The sequence below is a fragment of the Heterodontus francisci genome, chromosome 10 (genome assembly GCF_036365525.1).
Source record: "Heterodontus francisci isolate sHetFra1 chromosome 10, sHetFra1.hap1, whole genome shotgun sequence".
Classification (NCBI taxonomy): domain Eukaryota; kingdom Metazoa; phylum Chordata; class Chondrichthyes; order Heterodontiformes; family Heterodontidae; genus Heterodontus; species Heterodontus francisci.
In genome coordinates, this window is record NC_090380.1 from 15,660,016 (window position 1) to 15,686,462 (window position 26,447).

General features: G+C 43.5%; 1 protein-coding gene across 6 annotated transcripts in view; it reads right to left on the reverse strand.

Moving 5' to 3' along the window:
* Positions 1 to 26,447, reverse strand: part of LOC137374304 (uncharacterized) — a 51,725-nt gene that overhangs the window by 3,844 nt on the left and 21,434 nt on the right. For 4 of the 6 annotated variants that reach the window (XM_068040138.1, XM_068040140.1, XM_068040141.1 and 1 more), the window contains 7 exons: positions 24,103 to 24,123; positions 21,077 to 21,328; positions 17,747 to 17,794; positions 13,755 to 13,826; positions 11,792 to 11,857; positions 8,274 to 8,510; positions 1,797 to 2,213 (listed from right to left, as the gene is read on the reverse strand). In XM_068040138.1, the coding sequence (XP_067896239.1) occupies positions 1,797 to 2,213; positions 8,274 to 8,510; positions 11,792 to 11,857; positions 13,755 to 13,826; positions 17,747 to 17,794; positions 21,077 to 21,328; positions 24,103 to 24,123 (1,113 nt within the window). The remainder of the gene's footprint in view (positions 1 to 1,796; positions 2,214 to 8,273; positions 8,511 to 11,791; positions 11,858 to 13,754; positions 13,827 to 17,746; positions 17,795 to 21,076; positions 21,329 to 24,102; positions 24,124 to 26,447) is intronic. The other 2 variants (XM_068040142.1, XM_068040143.1) reach the window with 2 other exon arrangements.

The window sequence follows — 26,447 nt, forward strand, 5'->3', positions numbered from 1 at the left end:
TGGATTGATAAGATTGAGACCGGATGAGAGTAGTCCCACCCAGCTGGACAATAGAGGAGCCTCGAGGCATTGGAGGAAGATGATGTGGTCAACCGTGTCAAAGGCTGCAGACAGTATCAGGCTGGAAATGGAGAGAGACAGTATATCTTACAACTCATCTCAAGCTACTTCCTGCTGTTATTATTTCATATTGCTTTAGTAAAGTAGGCCATCTGTAGGGTTACAGCCTGCTTCTATTACATTTAATAGACAGCATTCTAATGCCTGCTTTTCAGCCTTCCCAGCACTGGTGATGATGTGCTGAGTCATCCACACTGCTATTTTGTTTTGCTGTTTTCTAAGACTGTTAAGTTTAAAAATTTTTATTTATTTTATTTTAATGACATGATATTTACTCATCCTCCACCACACTCCAACATTTACTGCTCCTGTTTGCCCAACTCTATCCTCACTGCCACTCCCAGCTCTACCTGCATTTTTATTTGCTTTAATTCAGCTCCTACTCTAGGGAATTCCCCCTGCTGCTGAGCCCACTGAGAAGATCCACCACTTCTCCACTTTCCCCACCACCTGACTCCTGAGCCCCAATCCCTCACCCGCTGAGACCCATCAGCTGGCCCAAGTGCATCAGCACACATACCCTGCCCTTCTCACCTACTCCTGACCCCCACTGCCCTCCCTGCCACACGCCTGAATCTAAATCTACCACTCCCAATCTTCCATCTTAATTCTACTTGCAAATTACAATCCCCATATCCCTCCATCCCGACATGGGTGGAGTCAGGATGGGGACAGAAAGGGCAGCTGAAAGCAGAATATCTCCTCTGTAGATCTTTGAAAGAATGTAATAAAGACGTGCATTCACACAGTGCTTTTCACCACATTAGGACATCCCAAAATGCTTTACAGCCCATCAAGTATAGGTTGGACGTCCAAAATCTGGCTGTCTGAAAACCAGACATTTTTGAAAATATACTTAGTGGTTCTTTTCTTTTCCCAACCTAATGAAGCCTCTGGCTTGTCTAATTCTCTTGAAGGTTTCAGATAGATTGTGATTTGGGAAAAAGTGGCTGATAAATGACTTCAAAACAGTGACTAAACCAATGTGGAATGAATTGTCTGTTAATTTCAAAATAGCTGTCAATCAAACACTGATTTAAACATTTCAAACACAAACATGGCTTGGCCCCTCCCTCGGACACCTGGCTTCAGACAAACTAACTGATTGTTGCAATGACATATCAAGTCGATACATGATTTCTGAGTGTGAATCAGGCTTCTAACTTTTAAAGTAGCATGCCAGAACTGATACTAAGCAAAATTTTGGACACGTTACTTCATTTGATTGCACAGTCCATCCCAAAATCCAGGAAAATCTGGCACTGTCTCAGTCTTGAGGGTACCAGATTTTGGACGTCCAACCTGTACTTTTAAAGTGTAGTCACTGATGTCATGTAGAAAACACGACAGGCAATTTGCACATAGCAAGATCCCAGAAACAGCAATGAGATAGTAATTAGATGTTTTTTTCTGTAATGTTGAGGGATAAATATTGGCTAGGAGACCGGGACGAACATCCCTGCTGTTCTTTGAAATAATACCAGGGGATTTTTTACATCCATCTGAACTGGCAAACAGGCTCTCAGAGTGCTACTGCTGAGCTACAGTTGATTCAATGATTTTCGATTGTTAAAGAGAATGGAATATAGACTCTGTTTTGATAAGAGAACCATTAACAGGAGCATCACACATTTCAAAAGCTTCGTAAGGAAGCATGCAAGGAACATGCTCATTACCTTTAAAGCTGGTAACTCGCCTGACTGCTCGTGGGCGACAGTGATAAACACCTCTTCGTAGAGGAACTGCGTCAAATTCCATCGTGTCCAAGTGAGGGAAAAGGTCTCTGACAAGCTGGGCAATAAATGGGACACTCCTGCGGATGTTTTCAGCTGTTCCCTCAGTCCATAGCTCCGTCAATTCCCTAAGAATTGTAATATCCACACGGCTGTTCCTTTCCAGCCTCTGGAGACATCCAGTAATATCCAGGTTTGATACCTCAGAAGCATCTTCTTCAGCTTCAGCCAGGCAGTCCCTCAGAATGAAAAGACAGCTGTTATTGAACTGCTGTGTGAATTCGTCCCTGGGATGACTATCAGCCAGGCCACTTTGAAGAAGTTTTAACAACAATTTTGCTCGCCGTGACAGCAACAAACCTGAGGAAGGGAAGAAAGAAGAGCAGAGTCCTTCACCCCGAACAAACTTGCCAGCATCTATGATACATGGATACACAGTTGGTTCAATGGAATAAAACTCATGCTGTGCTGTGCTGCTGCCTGGTGCCTGCTGGAAACAGCCATCATGACATTATAAGCACCCAGCTGAAGGTAATGGATGGAAAGTCACAGGTTCTGAGGCTGCCATTGTGTGATCTGTGCACCTGGTGGTATTGTGGGAGGTTTAACACGTTGTACTTTCTGGTGTTACCTTGAATTCAGAATCACAGAATAATACAGTGCAGAAGAGGCCCTTCGGCTCATCGAGTCTGCACCGATGCATTAAAGACACCTGACCTGTCTACCTAATCCCATTTGCCAGCACTTGGCCCATAGCCTTGAATGTTATGACGTGCCAAGTGCTCATCCAGGTACTTTTTAAAGGATGTGAGGCAACCCGCCTCTACCACCCTCCCAGGCAGGGCATTCCAGACCGTCACCACCCTCGGGGTAAAAAAGTTCTTCCTCAAATCCCCCTTAAACCTCCTGCCCCTCACCTTAAACTTGTGACCCCTCATAACTGACCCATCAACTAAGGGGAACAGCTGCTCCCTATCCACCCTGTCCATGCCCCTCATAATCTTGTACACCTCGATCAGGTCACCCCTCAGTCTTCTCTGCTCCAGCGAAAACAACCCAAGCCTATCCAACCTCTCTTCATAGCTTAAATGTTTCATCCCAGGCAACATCCTGGTGAATCGCCTCTGCACCCCCTCCAATGCACTCACATCCTTCCTATAATGTGGCGACCAGAATTGCACACAGTACTCCAGCTGTGGCCTTACCAAAGTTCTGTACAACTCCAACATGACCTCCCTGCTTTTGTAATCTATGCCTCGATTGATAAAGGCAAGTGTTCCATATGCCTTTTTTACCACCCTATTAACCTGCCCTTTTGCCTTGAATTGAGATTACAAAATTCCCAAACGGTGCAGTTTCCTTCAGTACATTAAGCATCCAACTATGGCTGAGGGATCCCATTTCTATGATATATGTTCAGTTTGATCAACCATCTCACCTAGTAATTTCAACTTGACTTTGGAATCATTGAGGCATATAAGAGTAGGAGGGAATTTTGCAGGTCTTTTATTGGGTAAATTCAGTGCTCCCAACAGGCTATTAATGGGCCCTCAACAAGATAGCAAGCACAAACAGGTGGGAACAGAGTTAACGTTTCAGGTCAATGACCTTTTGTCAGAACTGGAAAAAGTTAGAGATGTAACAGGCTTTAAGCAAGTACAGAAGCAGGGAAAGGGCGGAGGGGAGGAAAGAACAAAAGGGAAGGCCTATGATGGGGTGGAAGGCAGGAGAGATTAAATGCAAAAAGGAATGATGGTGCAAGGCAAGAGGAGATGGGTCTAGAGGAGGTTTAAATGGGAAATAACAGAATCATCACCAACAACTGCCATCTGTAAAAATAGGGGCAGAGGTTACGGTCTGAAATTGTTGAACGCTATGTCGACTCTGGAAGGCTGTAAAGTGCCAAATTGAAAAATGAGGTGCTGTTCCTTGAGCTTCCATTGAGATTCATTGAAATGCTGCAGGAGTCCGAGGACAGACAGGTCAGAGTATGAGTTGTGGGGTGGGGGGTAGAATTAAAATGACAGGCATCCGGAAGCTCAGGAGCGTGCTTGCAGACTGAACAGAGGTATTCTGCAAAGCAATCACCCAATCTCCTTTTGGTCTCCCCAATATGCAGGAGACCCCTGCAATACAGTATACTAAACTAGAAGTAGTACATGTAAATCACTCTTTCACCTGGACGGAGTATTTGGAACCCTGGAAAATGAGAAGGGAAGAGGTGAAAGGGCTTCTCACCTCCCTTCTCATTGGAGTCAACACTGCACCATCATCTCTGTAGTCGTTTAATCTCTCCTGCCTTCCATCCTATCACAGTCCTTCCCTTTTGTCATTTCCCCTTTCCCCTGCCTCTGTGCTTACTTAAAACCTGTTATATCTCAAACTTTTTCCAGTTCTGATGGAAAAGTTATCAACCAGAAACGGTAACTGTTGCACTCTCTACATACGCTGCCTGACTTGTGTTTCCAGTATTTCCAGCATTCTCTGTTTTTATTTTAGATTTCCATCCTCTGTGGTATTTTGCCTCTGTAGAAATAGTAGAGATATTGGTCACAATCTTTCAATCCTCATTGGATACAGGAATAGTGGCAGAGGACTGGAGAGTTTCTAATGTTATTCCACTTTTCAAGAAAGGACAGAGGGATAAACCAGGAAACAACAGGCCAATCAGCCTAACATAGGTGAAAGGGAAGTTATTAGAATCCATAATCAGGGACAAAACAAACTTCAATAAAAGCAAAATACTGCGGATGCTGGAAATCTGAAATAAAAAATTCAGAAGAAGGGTCACTGACCCGAAACGTTAATTCTGCTTCTCTTTCCACAGATGCTGCCAGACCTGCTGAGTGGTTCCAGCACTTTTTGTTTTTATTACAAAACAAACTTCCACTGGAAAGGCATGAGTTAATTAAGGACAGCCAGCATGGACTTGTTAAAGGCAAATTATGCCTGACTGACTTGTTTGAATTCTTTGATGAGTTAACAGAAAAGATTTATCAAGGTAATGCAGTAGATGTATATATTTTCTTTCAGAAGGGATTTGACAAAGTGCCGCACAGGAGGCTTGTATGGAAGATGGAGGCCCATTCAGGAAAGTGGCAGCATGGATACAAAATTTGCTCATTTACGGGAAGCAGAAGGTGGAGGTGAATGGATGTTTCTCAGACTGGGAGATGGTTGTGGGTTTTCCCAAAGGTCAGATTTGGGTCCATTACTCCTTGCAATTTTTATAAACAATCTAGACCTGGATGTAGGAGGCAGAATTATAAAGTTTGCAGATGATACGAAACTTGGCAAAGCAGTCGATAGTGCTGAGGATAGGTATAGGATTCAGAATGACTAGACAGGATGGTGAAATGGGCAGAAGCACAGAGGTTGGGAGGTTAGTGTGGATAAGTTTGAAGAGATGTACTTTGGGAGGACTAATATAGAAAGACAGTGTACTAAATTTTTTTTAAATTTAATTCTTTCACCGGATTGAGTGTCACTGGCCAGGCCTGCATTTGTTGCCCATCCCTAAATACCCTTGAGAAGCTGGTGGTGAGCTGCCTTCTTGGACCTCTGCAGTCCATCTGATGTAGGTACACCCACAGTGCTGTTAGGAAGTGAGTACCAGGTTTTTGACTCAGCGACAGCAATAGAACAACGGTATAGTTCCAAGTCAGGATGGTGTGTGACTTGGAGTGGAACTTGCAGGTGATGGTGTTCCCATGCAGTAGGCATCTGTTGCCCTTGTCCTTCTAGGTGGTAGAGGTCACAGGTTTGGAAGGTGCTGTCAAAAGAGCCTTGCAAGTTACTGCAGTGCATCTTGTACATGGTACACACTGTTGCCACTGTGCGCCGGTGGTGGAGGGAGTTAATTTTTAAGGTGGTGATGGGGTGCCGATCAAGTGGATTGCATTGTCCTGGATGGTGTCGAGCTTCATGAGCTGCACTCATACAGGCAAGTGGAGAGCATTCCACCACACTCCTGACTTGTGCCTTGTAGATGGTGGACAGGCTTTGGGGAGACAGGAGACGAGTCACTCGCCACAGAATTCCTAGCATCTGACTTGCTCTTGTGACCAGTATTTTTGGTCCAGTTCAGTTTTGGGTCAATGGTAACCCCCAGGATGTTGATAGTGGGGGATTCAGCAATGGTACTGCCATTGAACATCAAGAGGAGATGGTTAGATTCTCTCTTGTGGGAGATGGTCATTGCCTGGCACTTGTGTGGTGCAAATGTAACTTGCCACTTATCAGCCTAAGCCTGGATATTGTCCAGGTCTTGCTGCACATGGACAAGGAGTGCTTCAGTATCTGAGGAGTTGCGAATGGTGCTGAACATTGTGCAATCATTAGCAAACATCCCCACTTCTGACCTGTTGGGCCAAGGACACTACCCTAAGGAACTCCTGCAGCGATGTCTTGGGACTTAGATGTTTGGCCTCCAACAATCACAACCATCTTTATTTGCGCTAGGTATGACTCCAGCCAGAGAGTTTTCCCTCTGATTTCAAATTTGCTAGGGCTCCTTGATGCCATATTCAGTCAAAAGTTGCTTTGATGTCAAAGGCAGTCACTCTTGCCTTATCTCTGAAAGTCAGCGCTTTTGTCCATGTTTGGAGCAAGGCTGTAATGAGGTCAGGAGCTGAGTTGCCGTGGCGGAACCCAAACTGAGCGTCAGTGAGCAGGTTATTGCTGTATAAGTTCTGCTTGATAGCACTGTCGACGACACCTTCCATCATTTGTTCATGATTGAGAGTAGACTGATAGGGCGGTATTTGGCTCATTGGATTTGTCCTGCTTTTTGTGGACAGGGCATACATGGGCAATTTTCCACATTGTCAGGTGGATGCCGGTGCTGTAGCTGTACAGGACAGCTTGGCTAAGGGTGTGGCTAGTTCTGAAGCAGAAGTCTTCATTGTTACTGCCGGATGTTGTTTGAGTCCATAGCCTTTGCTCTATCCAGTACCTTCAGCCATTTCTTGATATCACATGGAGTGAATCAAATTGGCTGAAGACTGTCATCTGTGATGTTGGGGACCTCAGGAAGCGTCTGAGATGGAAGATCCACTCGGCACTTCTGGCTGAAGATGGTTGCAAATACTCCGTCATAATTGAGGATGGAATGTTTGTGCAGCGTCTTTCTCCTGTTAGTTGTTTAATTGTCCAACATCATTCACGACTGGATGTGGCAAGACTGCAGAGCTTAGATCTGATCTGTTGGTTATGGGATCGCTTAGCTCTGTCCATTGCACTACGTTCAAAGTGTAAATGAGCAAACAGACTTTGGTGTCCACATACACAAGTTCTTAAAAATGACACAGCAAGTTGAGAAGGTGTTTAGAAAAGTATATAGGTTACTTCACAGAATTGTTACAGTGCAGAAGGAGGCCATTCGGCCCATCGTGTCCACACCGGTTCTCCGAAAGAGCAATTCACTCAGTTCCATTCCCTTCCTTCTCCCTGTACCCCTGCACTTTCTTCCTTTTCATAAACAGTCTCATTCCCTTTTGAATGCTTCAATTGAACCTGCCTCCACCACACTCTCAAGCAGTGCATTCCAGACATTAAACCACTTGCTGCGTGAAAAAGTTTTCCTCATGTCACTTTTGCTTCTTTTACCAAATACTTTAAATCTGTGGCCTCTCGTTCTCGATCCTTTCACGAGTGGGAACAGGTTCTCCCTATCTACTCTGTCCAGACCCCTCATGATTTTAAATACCTCTGTCAAATCACCTCTCAGCCTTCTCTTCTCCAAGGAAAACAGTCCTAATTTCTCCAGTCTATCTTCATAACTGAAGTTCCCCATCCCTGGAAACATTCTCATGAATCTTTTCTGTACTCTCTCCAATGCCCTCACGTCTTTCCTAACATTCAAGTATTAGCTTTTCTCAGTGATAAGACTCTCATCTCTGAGTCAGAAGGGTTCAAGCGCCCCTCCAGAGACTTGAGCTCATTATTTAGGTTGGCGCTCATGTGCAGTACTGAGGGAGTGCTGTACTGTCAGATGTGCTGTCTTTCGGAAGAGATGCTAATCTGCTGTGACAGGTGGACTTCATGTCAGTATTTGAAATCAAGGAGAGGAGGGCTCCTGGTGTCCTGGCCAAAATTTACCCCTTAACCAACATTACTAAAACAGATTATCTGGTCATTATCTCATTGCTGTTTATGGGAGCTAGCGGTGCACAAATTGGCTGCCACATTTCCTACATTACTACAGTGACTACACTTCAAAAGCACTTCATTGGTGTGAAACATTTTGGGATGTCCTGAGATTGCATAAGACAATATATAATTGCAACTATGTCTTTTATTTTCAGTAATGCTTACTGTGTGGTAGTGACATTTAACACGGACAGCAAATTTGAGTTACACACAAATGTTGTAAAATATTGTCTTTTCAAAATCTACAGGATTATGAATACTTGGTCTTACGATATCCGTTAGCAGAAGCCATCTTTTTCCTGAGTCTCTCCTTATCGTTGATTTTTTCCATGAAGATGTGGATCACTGCAGCAAGCTGGTGAAAATCTTCTGCACTTTCAAGGTCCAAGAGGCAGTCCTGGACAACCTTCCGTGGTAGTCCCAGCAACACACCAAATTCACAAACATTTAACGACATGCCTCTGCCAGTTTCCAACTGAAGTAATGTTACTGCCTCTCTGACGAGCTCTGAATGAAGGAAAGATCAATACTTAGCGTCAGAATAAGGGTGAATGAGCTGGGCTCTGGGATTGAACCTAACCCTAACAAAAGAAGGTTCCCCCTTACTGGTGGCTGTCAGGATCCGATGTGATAAGGTCATAGTGTGAAGGTGGCATGGGCTTGTGGCATCCTAATTCTGGTCTTACTGGCACTGAGTTTGCAATCTCACTCACACAGATCACAGGAGGTATAAAATGCAAAGGGGTTACATCTGAGGCTGGGGCTTGGAAACACCAGACCAGTAAATGTTGGCTACTGATATATGATCCCAACATATAAAGGTTCCATTTCCAGCACCGAGATTCCTCAACTTCAGGAGCTCAGAATTGAGAGAAAGAAATGTCCTCAGAAAAATAAGATGAAGAAAACTGAAATAAACTGCTATAAAAGATCATTCGATTGATTAATGGCTGAATGAGTGAAAATGGACAAATAAACCATTATAGACTGTCATTATATGGGTAAATAAACCAATACAGAGCCTCGTTATATAGGTCAATGAATTAGTATAGACCATCAGTACATGGATAAATAAACCAATATAGAGCATTATTATATGGGTCAATAAATCATAAATGAGTACAAAAAAAAAATCAAGGCTGACAGTCCAGTGCATTACTTAGGAGTGCTGCACTGTATGAAGTGCTGTCTTTCGAATGAGACATTAAACCGAGGTCCCGTCTGCCCTCTTAGGTGAACGTAAAAGATCCCATGGCACTATTTCAAAGATGATTGGGGAGTTATTCCCAGTGACCCAGTTATTCCTCAATCAACACCACAAAAACAAATTATCACGTTGCTGTTTGTGGGAGCTTGCTGTGTACACATTGTTTGCTGTGTTTCCTACATTACAACAGTAACTACACTTCAAAAGTACTTCGTTAGCTGTAAAGCACTTTGGGGCATCCTGTGATCGTGAAAGGCTTTATATAAATGCAAGTTTTTTTTTTATTATGGACCATCATTATATGAGTTAATAAATCAAAATAGATGCCATAATATGGGTAAATAAACCACTATTATATGGATATTGAACCATTATAGAGCATCCTTATATGGGTAAATGAACCCGAGTTCATAACCCATTACAGAGATCAATATTTCTAAGTTGCATGAAGTCTGAACATGTTGAGTATGTTCATTTCAATCTAACATTATACAAATAGAAGTGGGGAAAACATCGTGATTTGTATTTTATGGTAAAGATGCTGATAGGGATTTGTTTTGACAAAAGCAGTCTTACTTGTGCATCTGTAAAAGCAGAGGCCATTTCATTTCAGAAAAGACAAGATTTTGCCTTGGAGTTACAATTGCTATGGTGCCTGGCAGTTAATTTGAACTTTCCATAGCACTTTGATGTAATTTGATCTCTGAAATCTAATTTTTCTTCACTTATATTCGGTACGCAAAATCTAGGGAAAATTGTACATATTGGAAATATGGGGAAAGTGGTAGAGGGATAGGAGTAGCCTTAGTGGTTAAGGGCCAAGTCACTTCAATGATGAGAGAGGATATAATGCGAGGTAAGCAGGCAATGGAAATTTTATGGGTAGAAATAAAAAATTGAAAAAGATTTAAAAACTGTAGTGGGAGTTGGGTATAGGTTCCCGGGTAGCAGCTATGAAGTGATAGATTGAATAAATGCAGAGATTAGACAAGCATGGAGCAAACGCAGATTGATTTTAATGGGAGATTTTAACTTTCGTATAGATTGGGAGAAGCAGACCAGCTCATGTCAGAAAGGTAGTGAGCTTTTTTATTGTGTCGGGATAGTTTTCTGCAACAATCTGACCTAGACCAAAAATGGGGCATCCCATATTAGATTTAGTAATGAATAATGAGCTAGATTTAACAGTCTAATGGTGTGTGAACATTTAGCTAATAGCAGTCATATTATGATTGAATTCAATGTAGCGTTTGAAAGGGAGAAAGGTGAAACAGTTACTAAAAGTCGAGATTTAGTTAAGGCTGACTTCAATGCGATGAGACAGAGACTGTCCACAGTAAACCGGGCAAATCTGTTAATGGGCAAAATGACAGATGATCAGTGGGAGGTGTTGAAAAAAGAATTTAATATCATACAAAACCAGTTTATATCCCTAAAGGACAAGAGCTCTACTTGCCAAAAGAAACAGCCGTGGACAAGTAAACGATAACATAAAACTGAAAGAAAAAGCATACAAAAATGCAAAAAATAGCACAGATTCTGACAATTGGGAAGGATACAAACATCAGCAAAGGCCAACAAAACAGATAGTAAAAGCTACAACCTTCTGACGCAATAACAAAAGAAACTTGCAAGGGATATCAAAATCCAAAACAAAAAACTTTTACAAATATATTAGGTAATGAGGGTAGTCAGGAGCAATGTGGACCCCTTGACAAATGAGAACAGTGATATTGCCAATGACAAAAAGGAAATGGTGGACATGTTGAATAATTACTCAGACGTTACTGACTGAGACACAGTTGACACCCCGTGATCTGAGTTAACTGTCTGTGGTTTTGAGGGATTGCTGCATTTTGTGACCGTGTGGAGCAACATCGGCAAGTATGAAACCACAGGAAGGAATTATGTCAGAGCCATGGTTACTTTTAGTGAGATCTGAGGATGAATAATTGAAAGAGGAATGTTAGCTTAGATCAGTGGAAAATCTGTCACCTCAGCCAGAAGCTATGGGTTTCAGCCTCACTCCAGGACTAATGTTACAATACAGAATCAGTCCACTAGGCTCAACCATTCCATGCCAGCATTTATTCTCCATATGGCCAAATAGGACAAGTACAACTCAAAATGCACGGAAGGGCTGCTGAAGCAAGGCAACACCTTTTAAATTCCATTGTAAATGCCTAACTCCATGGTGCTTCTCTCTCCCTGGAATGCAAGGATGTTCCCAACACAGTGGCGCAGTGGTTAGCACCGCAGCCTCACAGCCCAGTCTAAGGCTGCCTGGCATATGGATAAATCTTTTGAGCTGGGAGCCAGAATAGTGTGGTGCTATAGGGAAGGAGAACTGCATTGTCCTCAAGTCCTTCAACCCTGCCTCTCATTGTGGTCTCCATGTCGCCTTCCCTACTGGAACAGTTGGTGAGTAGACCCCAGAGCATTAATGACACTGGTGAAGCCCCCATTAATAGCAAGAGGATCAGAGCAGCTGTATAGCCACCCACTCCAGCAACCTGCCCTTCTCTACCCGCCCCCACCTACAACAATTTGTGCGAACATGTACACCCTGCCATGTACAAACCTTTCTCTATTTGTTGCAGCTGAATTTCTTGGTCAAATCCGCACTTCAGCTTCAGATCTTGCAATACTGAAAGACATGAAATGAAAAATAAATTCCAGAGTGAGAGGCAGGCTGACAGTGTCTGTGGTTATAGCTTGCATTGCTGATGCTATTTGACACAAATCTGCACATCGAATGATAGAAAATGACAGTTAACCAATTTCAGTCCTTTATCTGAGTCATGGGAACCTCCGCCGAGTGCAGATTCGATAACCCACATGGGATAATCATGCTGAGAAGGACACACAGAAAGATAGGCTCAGCAATACACCCAGAAAGTAAACTTAAAGTAACCTATTGCCCCTAATTTCCCTACCTACTCATGTGGAACATAGAACATAGAGAAACAAAGCACTTGCATTCATAAAACACCTAATCATAACCTCGGGATGTCCCAAGGCACTGCACAACAGCTTACTTTCTCTAAGTGCAGTCAATGTTATTTTGGAGGAAACATGGCATCCAATTTACACACAAACACCGAATGAATCAATGAACAGGCAACCTATGGTGGGTGGTGTTGATGGAGGAAGGAATGTTCTCCAGGAATGTTCTTCCTGGGTTCTTTTACATTGCTCTGGACATGGAGGCAGCACCTGCCTCACCCATTCTGTCCTTCTAGTTCTTCCAATGCTGAACATTCCCTCCTTCCCCTTCATTGGTTGAGCCTTCATTCCTCGATCCTCCTCTCTGGAATTCTCTCCCTAAAACCCTCTTCTGTTTTACTTCTCCCTTCAAATGCCATCTGAAAACTTACCACTAAGCTATCACCTCCTGCTTGGGCCTAATATTGAACTGCAAAATGCTGCTGGGAATTTTCTAGTTGAAAAACCACCACAGGAATGCAAGTTGTTGTTGAATTTTTACAAAATTTGCATATATTGCTGTGATAAACTGGAATGTGATGGGAATTCATAAGAGAGACTTCAAACCCCATTCCCATCTCCACATTCCAACACTTCCTACCTCTGCCCCTTTCCCATTCCACTGCTGAAGCCCTCCTCTTCTCCCTCATCACCCCCAGACTGGCATCTTACAATAGCATTTTGACAAGGATCCATCCTACAGAAAGATTTAATTCACCCATGATTCCAATGCCAGATCATGCCCCATTCTCCCATCACCTCTTTGTCAGCTATGGACTCAGTGGTAGGACTCTTGCCTCTGAGTCAGAATGTCACAGGTTGAAGTCCCACTCCAAGGAGTTGAGCCCATAATCAAGGCTGACACTCCAGTGCAGTAATGAGGGAGTGCTGCGATGTTGGAGGTGCCATCTTTTGGCTGAGGCATTAAACGACGGCCCCTGCTACTCTATTAGGCACTGTTTCAAAGAAAAGCAGCTGCATTTTCCACAGAGTCCTGGCCAATATTTATCCTTCAACAAAACCTTAAAACAAATTATCTGGTCATTATTATATTGCTGTTTATGGGAACTTGCTGTACTCAAATTGGCTACTACATTTTCTCCATTACAACAGGACTACATTTCAGACAACACTCAATTGGCTGTAAAGCACTTTGGAATATCCTGAAGGTGCTACAGAAATACAAGTCATTCTTGCCAACCTCCATAGGCTTCCCAACTCCCAAAAAATTTAATCCAAAATCCATACCCTTATTTATTAATCTCCCAATGCCCTCTAGCCTGACATACTTGGATGGCTCTGCTCATCTGACTTTGGCATCCTTTGCAGTCTCCACCCAACCCCTTTTACTCCATTCCTCCTTTGGCAACAGAACCTTTGGTTGTCTCTGTTATGTACAGACTCTAGCTTCTCCAGCTCTTTCAAAACCCACCTCATTGAAGGAGCCCTCAGTCAGCACTCCTAACGCTTCCCCACCAATGTTACAGCACCAAAAATGTTGGGAGAAAGTGTGCCCATGACTATGAAGCAGGAAATCATTGCAGAACGACTTTACTCACTGGAAGATACTGGCTGTGTTTCCTCTTGTGGAGCAGGAATGTGAGATGACAATGAGGGTGGATGTCCTGTACCTGCAAGGAAAGGAATAAGAGCTGCTGGCTACACAAACACAAACAGTGCATCAGAACAATTACAACACAAAGGTCTGTCTGTCTTTACCAAACACTAACTCTCCTTCATGGAAAGCTTCATCCACAGGGAATGTTTTCTTTGGAATTCTGCATACATGCCAGACAATGGACTTTGAAGTACAGGATGAAGTGACTTCTCATTGAAGAGCAATTCTACGCATTGGATCCCATAATATACCTCCTTTTTGGTGGTGGTCGTCTGTTATTTTATCCCCCAGGAGCTGTGTCATTTCCCAAAGAGGTACAGCAATCCCTGGATGTGAAGGCGTTTGTACCGAAGAGGGTGACAGGTATTGAGTTTAGCTGGTCGAGGGGTGATCTAATTGAGATGTGCTGAAATGATTCAATAGGGTAAATACACAGAAATTATTTTCTTTGGTAGGGGAGTCCAGAACAAGGAGGCACAATCTCCATATTAGCTAGGCGTGAAATCAGGAAGCCTTTTCTCCACAAAAAGAATGGTGGAAATTCCTCTCTTCCCCCTCCCCCTCACACCACCTTGGGGATAATTCCTCCTCCCCCACTTCCCACTTGGGGCATTACCCCCCTCCCCCCGCCAATCAGGGAAACACTCTGCCCCCACCCCGGGAGACTCCCTCTCTCCCCTTGCCCTCTTCCCCCCCACAACAGTCCCTCTCTCCCCTACACACCCCACCCCACTGGACACTCCCATATCCCCTCGGGGCCACTCTCTCTCTTTCTATCCAGCCCTGCCACCCACCCTGGGACACTTTCTCTTTCACCACTACCCACCCTATCCCCCCCAACCCAGCCCCAGTATACCCCCTCTCTCCCTCCCTGCACCCCCGCACAACACTTTATCTCTCCCCTCCACACCCCCACCCCTGAGACACTCCCTCACCCACTCGAGGATGCTTCCGCCCTCTCTACCCAGTCCCACCACCCATGCTAGGACCTTCTCTCTCTCTGCCTCTTTCCTCCTTCAGGATGCTCTCACTCTGCCCGCACTGTCCACCTCAGGACACACTTTTCTCCCCCTTCCCAGGACACTCCTTCTCTCCCCACAATGTACTATACTGGTCAGTGTGTTGTTAGAATTAAATGAGGATAGTAGACTTTGGGTCAAAGTAACAGGAGTTTATTTACAGGAGCCTTATCTCTAAGGCAACTACATTAACACTGAGCAACATGAGGTGCAGACTCGTGACATCACATCCTGTGATGATGGTTAAGGTCTATATACATCATCTACCCAGCAACAGCTTATGTACATTATACTACATCTCCCCCAAATCTCTGACTTTATTAATCAGGTCTGTAATGCTGTGGGGTTCTCGCAAATCTGTCATAGCATGTTCTTCGTTCACTTGTGTGGGGTATTGGCTCTCCCAGTTCTTCTTCCTCACTTTCCTGTGGGTGAGTGAAACTATTGGATGACTGTATGTTCTTTGTTTTCACTGTCGTCTGGGTGATCTGTTGTTGGTTGCATCTCCAGTTCAATAGCTCTTTCTAGTAGCTGATTCTCTTGATTTATAATCATCGCTTCTGAATGGTATTATCCCTTTGCGAGATGGAGGAGAACCATAACTGTCCCTTTCGCGTGAGGGAGGTCCTCTCGAGCCACTTCCTCTTCCTCCCATTTCTCCACCTCGTGTTGGCCTCGACAGAAAGGGCCTTTTAGGTGGTGGTACATTCCTCTTAAGGTAGCACTGTTCTTTCTCCTGAATCCACTCACCTTACCCACCTTTTTGAGGGGGGTCTCTCATTCCTCCAAGAATCCTCCTAGGAGGACCACGGCGTCTTGGGGGTGGAGGTGGTCCACGCCATCTACTGTTTTCAAATACGGGACTAGTAGCTTGCTCTATTTTAATGGGTTTTCCATCCAAAGGCTTCCCATTCATATACCGGGCTGCATCCCTCACTTCTCCTGGACATTGGAAGGTAACAAAAGCAAACCCGCTCGTCTTATTTGTATCACGATCTTTCATCAGCAGGACTTCGACTATTTTTCCATATTTATCAAACACTGCTTCAAGTGCCTTTCATTTGTTTCAGTATTCAGACCACCAATGAAGAGGTTTCCAGGATGATCTGCTTCCACCCTGCGTAACATCTGTAAAGCTAGGCAAGCTTTCTTACTGAGTACCCAACGGGCTTGATTCCTAATAACATATAGGGTTTCTGGAATGGTTTTGTTTCTGTGAGTTAAGGTTGTCTGTATTTCTCCTACAACCTTCAACTGAATCCCTCCTGGCCCGTATAATTTCTTGTTGGTTTTCCTAAACCTTTCCTTCTCAGCCAAGGTGTTTGGTCAGACAGGATAGAAACCGCTGCTCCTGTATCTAACTTCAAATTGGTTTTTATTTTTCTCCACTAAGATTTCTGGGTAGCAGAAATCTTTGTTTTTCTCTTGCACTTCTCCAAGTAAGGGAGTTTTGATTGTTTGTCCCTTCTTTATTTCCTCTATCTCTTTACCACTCTGCAGCATTTGTTTCCTGCTGTGACAGACCTGCTGAAAGTGCCCCCTTTTCTTGCACCTGGAACTTTCAGCTTCCCGGGTTGGGCAAATTTCCTTCCAGTGCCACTCTCGGCCACACCTACTGCAATTGAATGTTGCTGCCTGTAGATGTCTTTCCTGCCACTCGGGCTTTCTGGTGCCATTACTGTCTGTCTTCTCTACAGACCCAACTGAATCCAGAATTTTCAAGGCTGGACTCACTCGATCCTCCAAACTAATAGTTGATTAAACTTTCGTACTTCTGCCTGCCTGCTCAATGAAATGGCTTTTTTCAAAGGCAAATCCTCTTCCGACTGAAGCTGCTCTGACAGCGCTTTGTGTATGACCCTGACTACTATTCTATCCCGAATCAGTTCCTCTCTCAGACTCCCGTAGTTGCAATCCTTAGGTACTTTATACAGATCATTAATGAATGAATCGATACTTGCACCATCTTTTTGGGCATGTTTGTTGAGTTTCGCTCTTTCCACAATTACATTTTGAACTGAAAGTATCCCTCCAAAGCTTTATTTACTTCACATACGGGATTTCTTTTTCATTGATCCCCAGGGCAGTCAGAATGTCGTCAGCACCTACTCCCATGGCGTAAAGCAAAACACTGACCTGTTCTTTGTCCGGTCGTGCAGCTAAACCCGACGAGCAACGGTACTTGTCAAATCATCAAATCCATCTCGGACAGGCTTCAGCCTGGTTGAGCCCCACCGCTCGCTTGAAGCTCTCTGGTAAGGGTATCGACTTTTCCATGTTTTTCCTCGATGTTTTTGATCTCCTCTGTTTTCTATGCTACAAAAGTAGTTTTTACCACTGCCACCGTATACTATATTGTCAGCGTGCTGTTAGTATTAAATGAGGAAAGTAGACTTTGGGTCAAAGTAACAGGAGTTTATTTACAGGGTCTTATCTTTAAGGTATCTACATGAACACTGAGCTACACGAGGTTCAAACTCGTGACATCCCATCCTGCGAAGATGCTTAAGGTCTACATACATAATCTACCCATCAACAGCTTATGTATACACACCACGCCCTCTCAAGGACATTTCCTCTCTCTCCCCCACCCCCTCGAGGACACTTGCTCTCTTTCAACACCTGCCCCCCAACTCTTCGAGGTCACTCTCCCACCCCCAAAGACAACCCCTTTCTCGCCACCCCCATATTAGAACAGTCCATTTATCTGAGCTCAGCAGGAGCTTGTATCATGGATTAACAGTTATATATATATACCAATAGCTCACTGTGAGGCAAACACTGGTACAGTGAGTATCACAATGACCTGCAGTTTACTATCAACACTGCATTGTGCGACAAACACTGTGACTCACATTCTATAAATAACTAACTCTGTTGTTGTCAGAGGTTTTTATAGGACTAGGTCCCCTACCTTGCTGTGGCTGAATAGGAAACCCTGGCACATTCTCATAAAGAGCAGCTGTAAATAGAGAGAGAGGTAAAATTATTCACAAACTTCCAAGATTGAGTCCAAAGCCACACTGATTCAACATGATGTGCTTAACGACATCATCCACCTCAGGGATAGGCAGAACATTCAGTGACATCACACATCTCAGGAATAGGCAGAACGTTCAGTGACATCATCCACCTCAAGGAGAGGACAAATGTTCAAATGTTCAGTGACATCATCCACTTCAGCAATAGGACGAACACTCACTCATATCATCCACCTCAGCGATAGGATGAACTGTCAATGACATCAGACACCTCAGGGATAGGCCAAACGTTCAGTGACAGCAACCACCTCAGGGATAGGCCGAACGTTCAGTGACATCATCCACCTCAGGGATAGGCCAAACGTTCAGTGACATCATCCACCTCAGGGATAGGGTGAACATTCAGTGACATCATCCACCTCAGGGATAGGGTGAACATTCAGTGACATCAGACACCTCAGGGATAGGACGAACATTCAATGACATCAGAAACCTCTGGGATAGGCCAAACGTTCAGTGACATCATCCGCTTCAGCGATAGGATGAACATTCACTGACATCATCCACCTCAGGGATAGGACGAACATTCAGTGACATCATCTACCTCAGAGATAGGCTGAATGTTCAATGACAACTTGCATTTATATAATGCCTTTAACGTAATAAAGCATTCCAAGGCGCTTTATAAGAGCAGTATAAAGCAATTTTGACACCGAGCCACATAAGGAGATATTAGGACAGATGACCAAAAGCTTGGTCAAAGAAGTAGGTTTTAAGGAGTGTCTTAAAGGAGGAAAGAGAGGTAGAGAGGCAGAGAAATTTAACAAGGGAGTTCCGGACCTGAAGTTCCTGGCAGTTGAAGGCACAGTCAACAGTGTAGCAATTAAAATCAGGAATGCTCAAGATGCCAGAATTGGCAGAGTGCAGAGATCTCGGGGGGCTATAAGACCGGAGGAGACCAGACACATAGGGAGGGGTGAACCCACGGAGGGATTTGAAGACAAGGAGGAGAATTTTAAAATCGAGTTATTTGTTGATCTGGAGCCAATGTAGGTATGTGAGCACAAGGCAGATGGGTGAACGGGACTCGGTATGAGTATGGACATAGGCAGCAGAGTTTTGGATGATCTCAAGTTTGCTGAGGGTCGAATGTGGGAGGCCAGTCAAGGAGTGTGATAAAATAGTCAAGTCTAGAGGTAACAAAGGCATAGATGAGGGTTTCAGCAACAGATAAGCAGAAGCAAGGGCAGAGTTGGGAAAATGTTGTGGAGGTAGAAATAGGGGTCTTAGTGATGTCATGGATATATAGTAGGAAGCTTATCTTGGAGTTCAATATAACACCAAGGTTGCAAATAGACTGGTTCAGCCTCAGACAGTTGCCAGGGAAAGGGACAGAGTTATTGGCAAGGGAATGGAGTTGTGATGGTCCAAGGACAATGGCTTCAGTCTTCCCAATATTTAGTCGGAGGAAATTCCTGTTTAACCAGTACTGGATGTCGGACAAGCAGTCTGACAATTTTGAGACAGCAGAGGGATTAAGAGAGATGGAGGTGAGGTACAGCTGGGTATCATTAGCGTACATGTGAAAATAATAGTGTTTTCAAATGATGTCGCCGAGGGGCAGCATGCAGATGAGAAATAGGAGGGGGTCCAAGGATTGATCTTGAGGACACCAGCGGGAGCAAATAGAAAACCATTGATCGTGATTCTTTAGCTGGTACTGGATAGATAAGAATATAACAAGGTGAGTGCATTGGCCCAAAGTTGGATGGCAGTGAGGAAAGAGGTCATACACTTCAAGAGCAGTCAGAAAGGCTTGTGGAATGGGCGGACATGTGGCAGATGAAATTTAAAGCAAAGAGCAAAGTGATACATTTTGGTTGGAAGAAAGAGAAGAGGCCATATAAAATAAACAATGTTAAAAGAGGTGCAGGAACTAACAACTTGGGGGTATATCTGCACAAATCATTGAAGGTGGCAGGGTAGATTGAAAAAGTAGTTAAAAGTATGGGATCCTATGCTTTATATATAGAGACATAGAGTACAAAAGCAAGGAAGTTATGATTAACTTCTCAAAAAAAACTTGTTTGATCACAACTGGAGCATTATCTCCAATTGTGGGCATTGCACTTTATGAAGGGTGTGAAAGCCTTAAAGAGGGTACAGAAAAGATTTACGAGAATGATTCCAGGGATGAGGGACTCCAGTTACGAGGGTAGACTGGAGAAGCTGAGGTTGTTCTTGTTGTGTATTGTTGTTGTATTTAGAAGCATTACAGGGACCTTCTGGAGACAGTCTCAGACTCAGGATAAGGTCAACTACCAACTGTTTATTATTTACATAATACGATATACACTCTCATCAAGCCTCCTAAGCCAGCATCCTTCGTGCTGCTCTCTCTTCTCTCCAGTCAAACCTCATGTTACTGTGACATCATCACTCTTACAGTGGCAGGGGTTGCTCTCACTGTCTTTACATCCTTATACTACAGTTCTCCTTAGAGAAGAGAAGGTTGAAAGGAGATTTGACAGAAGTGTTCAAAATCATGAGCGGTCTAGACAGAATAAATAGAGAGAAACTGTTCCCATTGGCAAAAGGATCTAGAACCAGAGGACACAGATTTAAGATTTTGGCAAAAGAACCAAAGGTGACTTAAGGAAAAACCTATTAACGCAGGGAGGTTAGGATCTGGAATGCACTGTGGGAAGGGTGTTGGAGGCAGATTCAATCACGGCTTTCAAAAGGGGATTAAATAAACACTCGAAGGGGAAAAAAACTTTGCAGGGCTGCAGGGAAAAGGTGGCGGAGTGGGACTAGCTGAGTTGCTCTTGCAGAGAGCTAGCACAGACTCGACAGGCTGAATGGCCTTCTTCTAAGCTGTAACCATTCTACGATTCGATGCTGGTGGAGAGGCATCAGAGCAGAATTTCGTTCAGTGACATCACCCACCTCAAGGACCATGTGACTGTTGACGGTGACAGTGAAGTGGCCTGCAGCCACTTCCTGGTTGATGATCCTGCTGACAATGCCCAAAAGTCTAAGAACACGCAGCTAACACCTTAACAGCAGCAGCATTTTGTTTTGGTTTGGGTCATTTTCAAAAACTCAAAAATACTTCATGATGCACATTTAACATTCAAGATCTTTAACAATTGTATCTGCACTGTGACCATTTTATGCAGCATTTTAACTTGGCTCTTAAGTCTTCCGCCTGTGACCCCAGACTAACTTGCACTAAATCAAACAATGAAGCATGCCCTCACCATCAATTTCTTCTGCCAGGATTGTGTCTTCTTCATGTAGCGCTTCATAGAATTTCTGACAGGAACGCTCTCCTTTCTGTAGGCAGATATTAATCAATCGCTGGGCTTGACAGTAAAGTGTAGTCTCCCTCTGCACAACGTCTAGCTCGTACTGTGAAATCATTTCATTGGAGAATAACCTCATGGCAATGGGAGTAACCAGGTGCCCAAGCCGTTGACACACAACATTTGCCTGTTTTTGTAGTTTCTGTTCTAAAGGGATACAAAATTTACCCAAGTTACAGTCTTATTCACATCTACAAGTGATTCCTTACATCGCCAATATAAAAACAACAGCATGTCCCTTAAACAAGCTGTCATCACATCACTACTGCTGGTCCCCCTGCAGAGAAGGACACTATTGATATAATCCTCCCACGCATTGGGCTATCTACAGGAGATGCAAATCTTCAATTGATTCCAAACATCAGTAATAAAATGGATGTTCCATGGTGCCCTGCGGTGGCGGAACACCTCGATCACATCATGTGACCCACATGTTCCCTCGCCAGAGCACACACTGGACTGCAAAAGAGAGGCAGGGTGACTCTTCCTGTGGGTTCTACCCACTCTAGAGCCTGTGGATAGTTATGACAAGGCTCAACATATTCCAATGCTTTCCTGGTCAGCTTTCCATCCTGCACCCTCTGTGATCTTGAGCTCATCTGATAGCATACTTGCCTCTGAGTCAGAAGGCCATGCGTTCAAGGCCCACTCCAGAGACTTGAGCACAAAATTCAGGCTAACACTCCAGTGCACAACTGAGGGAATGCTGCATTGTTGCAGGTGTCGTTTTTCATATGAAACGTTAAAAGGTTGGGGGGGTGGTGGCTGCTGGCTATCCTCTCAAGTGGATGTAAAAGATCTCATGGCACTATTTCGAAGAATGGCAGAGGAGTTATCCACAGTGTCCTGGCCAATATTTATCCCTAAACTGCGCTAAAAAGATATGATCTGGTCATTATCTCATTGTTGTTTGTGGGAGCTTGTGGTTGCCGTGTTTCCTACATTACAATAGTGATTACACTTCAAATAGTACTTCATTGGCTATAAAGCACTTTGGGATGTGTTAAGTCCCAAAGAGTTAGATAAATGCATGTCTTTCTTTTCATCCAAAACTCTGCTGCCATATCCTGACTCACACCAAGTCCCATTTGTCCATCATCCCTGTACTTGCTGACCTGCATGAGTTTCTGGTCCAACAATGTCTTGACTTTGCTTTCAAATTGTTTTCAAATCCCTCCATGGCCTCGCCCCTCCCTTTCTCTGTAACCTTCTCCAGCCCTCCAACCTTCTGAGATCTCTGTTCGCCTCCAATTCTCGCCACTTGTGCCTCCCTTGGCAGTCATGCTGTCTAGGCCCTAAGCTCTGAAATTTCCTCCCTAAACATCTCTGCCTCTGTCTCCTCCTTTAAGATGCTCCTTAAAACCTAACACTTTAATCAAGCTTTTGATCACCTATCCTAATGTCTCCATATGTGACTTAGTGTCAAATTTTGTCTGATACTTGTAATGCCCCATGGGACATTTTATAAAATCATAGAATCTTCCAGCACAGGAGACCATTCAGCCTGTCATACCTGCTCTTTGAAAGAGCTGTCCAATTGAGTCCTGCTCCCCAGTTTTCTTGCCATAACCCTCTTCAAGTACATGTCCAATTGCCTTTTGAAATTTCTTTTGGAATCTGATTTCATGCAATGTTCTCATTAAACTGTGCGATCTGAAAGTTCCTGCATATACCAGGCACAAGTCGGCCCCTTTGTTACCGCGCATGCATGGTTGTGCAAAAATATTTAATAAGGCTACGCATTTAAACAAATTGTCTGCGCATTCAAAAAAAAAGAGGGGACGTTGATTCCACCAACCTATCAGGTAATCTATTCCAGATCTTAACAACCCTCGAAATGAAAAAGAAATCTCCTCATTTATCACTGTTCTTTTACCAGTTATTTTAAAGTTATGGCCTCTGGTTATGACCCACAAGCCAAAGGCAACAGTTTCTCCCTAATGCTCTGTCAAAGTCCCTCATAACTTCAAACACCTCTATTAAATTTCCCCTTAACCTTCTCTGCACAATCCTAGCTTCTCCAATTTCTCCATAAACCCTGATATAATCTGGTAAACCTCCCTACAAGGCCTTGACTTTTTTTCCTAAAGTGTGGTGCCCAGAATTATATACAACACTCCAACCAAGGCCTAATCAGTGCTTCGTAAAGGTTTAACATGACTTCCTTATTTTTGTATTCAATAACCCATTTACAAAGCCAAGTATCCTATAAGCTTTTGCAACTGCCGAATGAACTTTCCCTTTAAAGATTTGTAAAATGCTTTAAAGGCTCAATATAAATGCAAGTTGTTGATGGTGTAGTCAGACTCTATCAGCTGTATCACGGAAATATTCCATCTCTTTCATTAAAATATCTTCCATAAACAGCTTGTATTTATATTGCACCGTTAACATTATAAAGCATCCTGAGGCATTTCACAGGAATGTTATCAAAGAACAATTGACACCAAGCTACATAAGGAGATATTGGGGCAGATGACCAAAAGCTTGCTCTAAGAGGTCGGTTTTAAGGACATCTTAAAGAAGGTACAGAGGTGGAGACATTTAATGAGGGACTTCCAGAGCTTATGGCCTTGCTAAATTAAGACATGGCCACCAATGGTGCAGTAACTAAAACTGGGGATGTGCAAGAGGCCAGAATTGCAGGAGGACAGATATCTAGGGGTGTTGTAGGACTGGGGAAGGTTACAGAGATAGGGAAGGACATGTGGAATCTGATGTGGTTTCGGATGATATCACCAAGGGGAAGCATGTTAAAATGTCCAGTCGGGGTTGGGGGGGGGTGCCGCGGGGGAGGTGTGAGGGGGAATAGTGCAGAGCAGCACAAGATCAGAAGAGGCAGCTGCAGACATGAGAGTTAAATTCACAGCTCAACATTACAACAACCCAGAATCTACAGTTTGAGCGATGTGCTGACATACCTGTTGGTCCACGTTTGATATCTGTAAATATAGAAAACACATTGTCAGATCAGCTTGTAATAAACTCTCAGTTGCAATTTACTTTCTGAAATCCATGACCAGATAGCCTGACTGTGTAGGCTTCACAAGTTGCTAGGTGTTAGGAAAAGCAAAAGAGCAGGGCTGAAATTCTAATCGGCTACAGGTTTCACTTTACAGCACAAACGTATGTGTCATCGTCATGGACATTTAATATTGATAAAGGGAATGCCGACTTTTGTTTCAGCATAACCTTAAAAGGGTTTCAATAGTATGTCTATAAGAAGCCCACCTTACCTGCGGTTCCAACAGAGGAACCAAGTTAATTTCAATCTGCACCATGTTTCACAGAGTAAGAAGTGAGCTTCTGTTTTAAAGTTTATGTATACGGAGAAAGTGATTGGTGTCTTTATTATTATCTTATGTATTGAGGAGGATTGTGTGAAATGTATGATTACCTTTCTCATATAGTACTGTTTACTTACTTCTTTTACTGAAATATAAGCATCTGTTGATTTGGAGTTGGATTCTCCCTCTGATACAGGATGCTTTCAGTCTGCTTTTTCAAGATTGGATAATGACATGGTGGAATGTGACACATTCCAGCAGCTGATGGACAGAGTAAGCAAACTCTGCTGCGACTCCTGGATCTCACTCGCATTTAGCTAGGTATTGGTTGGGTTTCGGCATACTCTGTATAATAGGGGACAGGAAGTCCGCTAATGGAATCAGCCAGTGAAGTTGACCCAATATGTGACATTGATGCAACAGCGCAGGATCTGAATATCACACAGAACCAAATTTAACAGGAGTTACCTGTGTGTGATGGGGTGGGAGAAAGCTCGACAAAGTTGCAATAAAGGAACAAAGAATGACAACAGGAAGCATATGCAGATGCAAGATTTTTAAAGATAAATAAATATATAAAACAAAAAAACCTCAGAGTAGAGGAATAAAGTAATTGCAACAATTCAAATGATCAAAAGTTGAACTCAAACATTTTATAAACATATTAAGTGAACACTTTGTATCTGTCTTCACAAAGGAATATGAAGAATACACTAAAATAGGAGAAGGAAGTTATGGAGTGGATCGTAATAGAGATGTACTAGAAAGTTTAACATTACTGAAAGTTGGCAAGTCACCTGGTCCAGATGGAATGCATCCTAGGTTGTTGAAGGATGCAAAGGTGGAAATAGCAGAGGCATTGGTCACAATCTTTCAATCCTCATTGGATACAGCAGTAGCATCGAGGTCTGGTAGGTTGCTAATGTCATACCACTATTCAAGAAAGGGGAGAGAGATAAACCAGGTAACTACAGGCCAGTTAGCCTAATGTCAGTGGACCCTATAATGTAGTAGTGGGCAAGTTATTGGAATCTATTATCAGGGACAAAATAAACTCTCAGTTGGAAAGCCATGGGTTATTCAGGACAGCCAGCATGGATATGTTCCAGGTAAATTGTGTCTGACTGACTTGATGAAATTTTTTGACGAGATAACAGAGAACCATAGAACCACGGAAAAAGTACAGCACAGAAGGGGACCATTCAGCCCATTGTGTCTGCACCAGCCGAATAAACTATCTGCCCAAACTAATCCCAAATACCAGCACCTGGTCCATAACCCTGCAAATTACAGCACCTCAGGTATATGTCCAGGTACCTTTTAAAAGAATTGAGGGTCTCTGTCTCCACCACCATTCCAGGCAGTGAATTCCAGACACCCACCAGCCTTTGGGTGAAAAAGCCTCCCCTCATGTCCGCTCTAATCCTTCTACCAATCACCTTAAATCTGTGCCCCCTGGTAACTGACCTCCCCGCCAGGGGAAACAGGTCCTTCCTGTCTACTCTATCTAGGCCCTTCATAATTTTGTACACCTCAATCAAGTTACCCCTCAGCCTCCTCAGTTCTAGGGAAAACAACCCTAACCTATCCAATCTTTCCTCATAGCTGCAACTTTCAAGCTCTGGCAACATTCTTGTAAATCTCCTCTGTACTCTGTCCAGAGCAATTATGTCCTTTCTGTAATGTGGTGACCAGAACAGCACGCAATACTCCAGCTGTAGCCTAACCAACACTCTATACAGTTCCAGCATTACATCCCTGCTTTTGTATTCTATATCTCGGCCAATAAAGGAAAGCAATCCATATGCCTTCTTCACCACTCTATCCATCTGTCCTGTCACCTTTAGGGATCTGTGGATATGCACTTCAAGATCTCTCACTTCTTCTACTCATCTCAATATCCTCTCGTTTATTATGTATTCCCTTGCTTTATTTGCCCTCCCCAAATGCAATATCTCACACTTCTCTGGATTGAATTC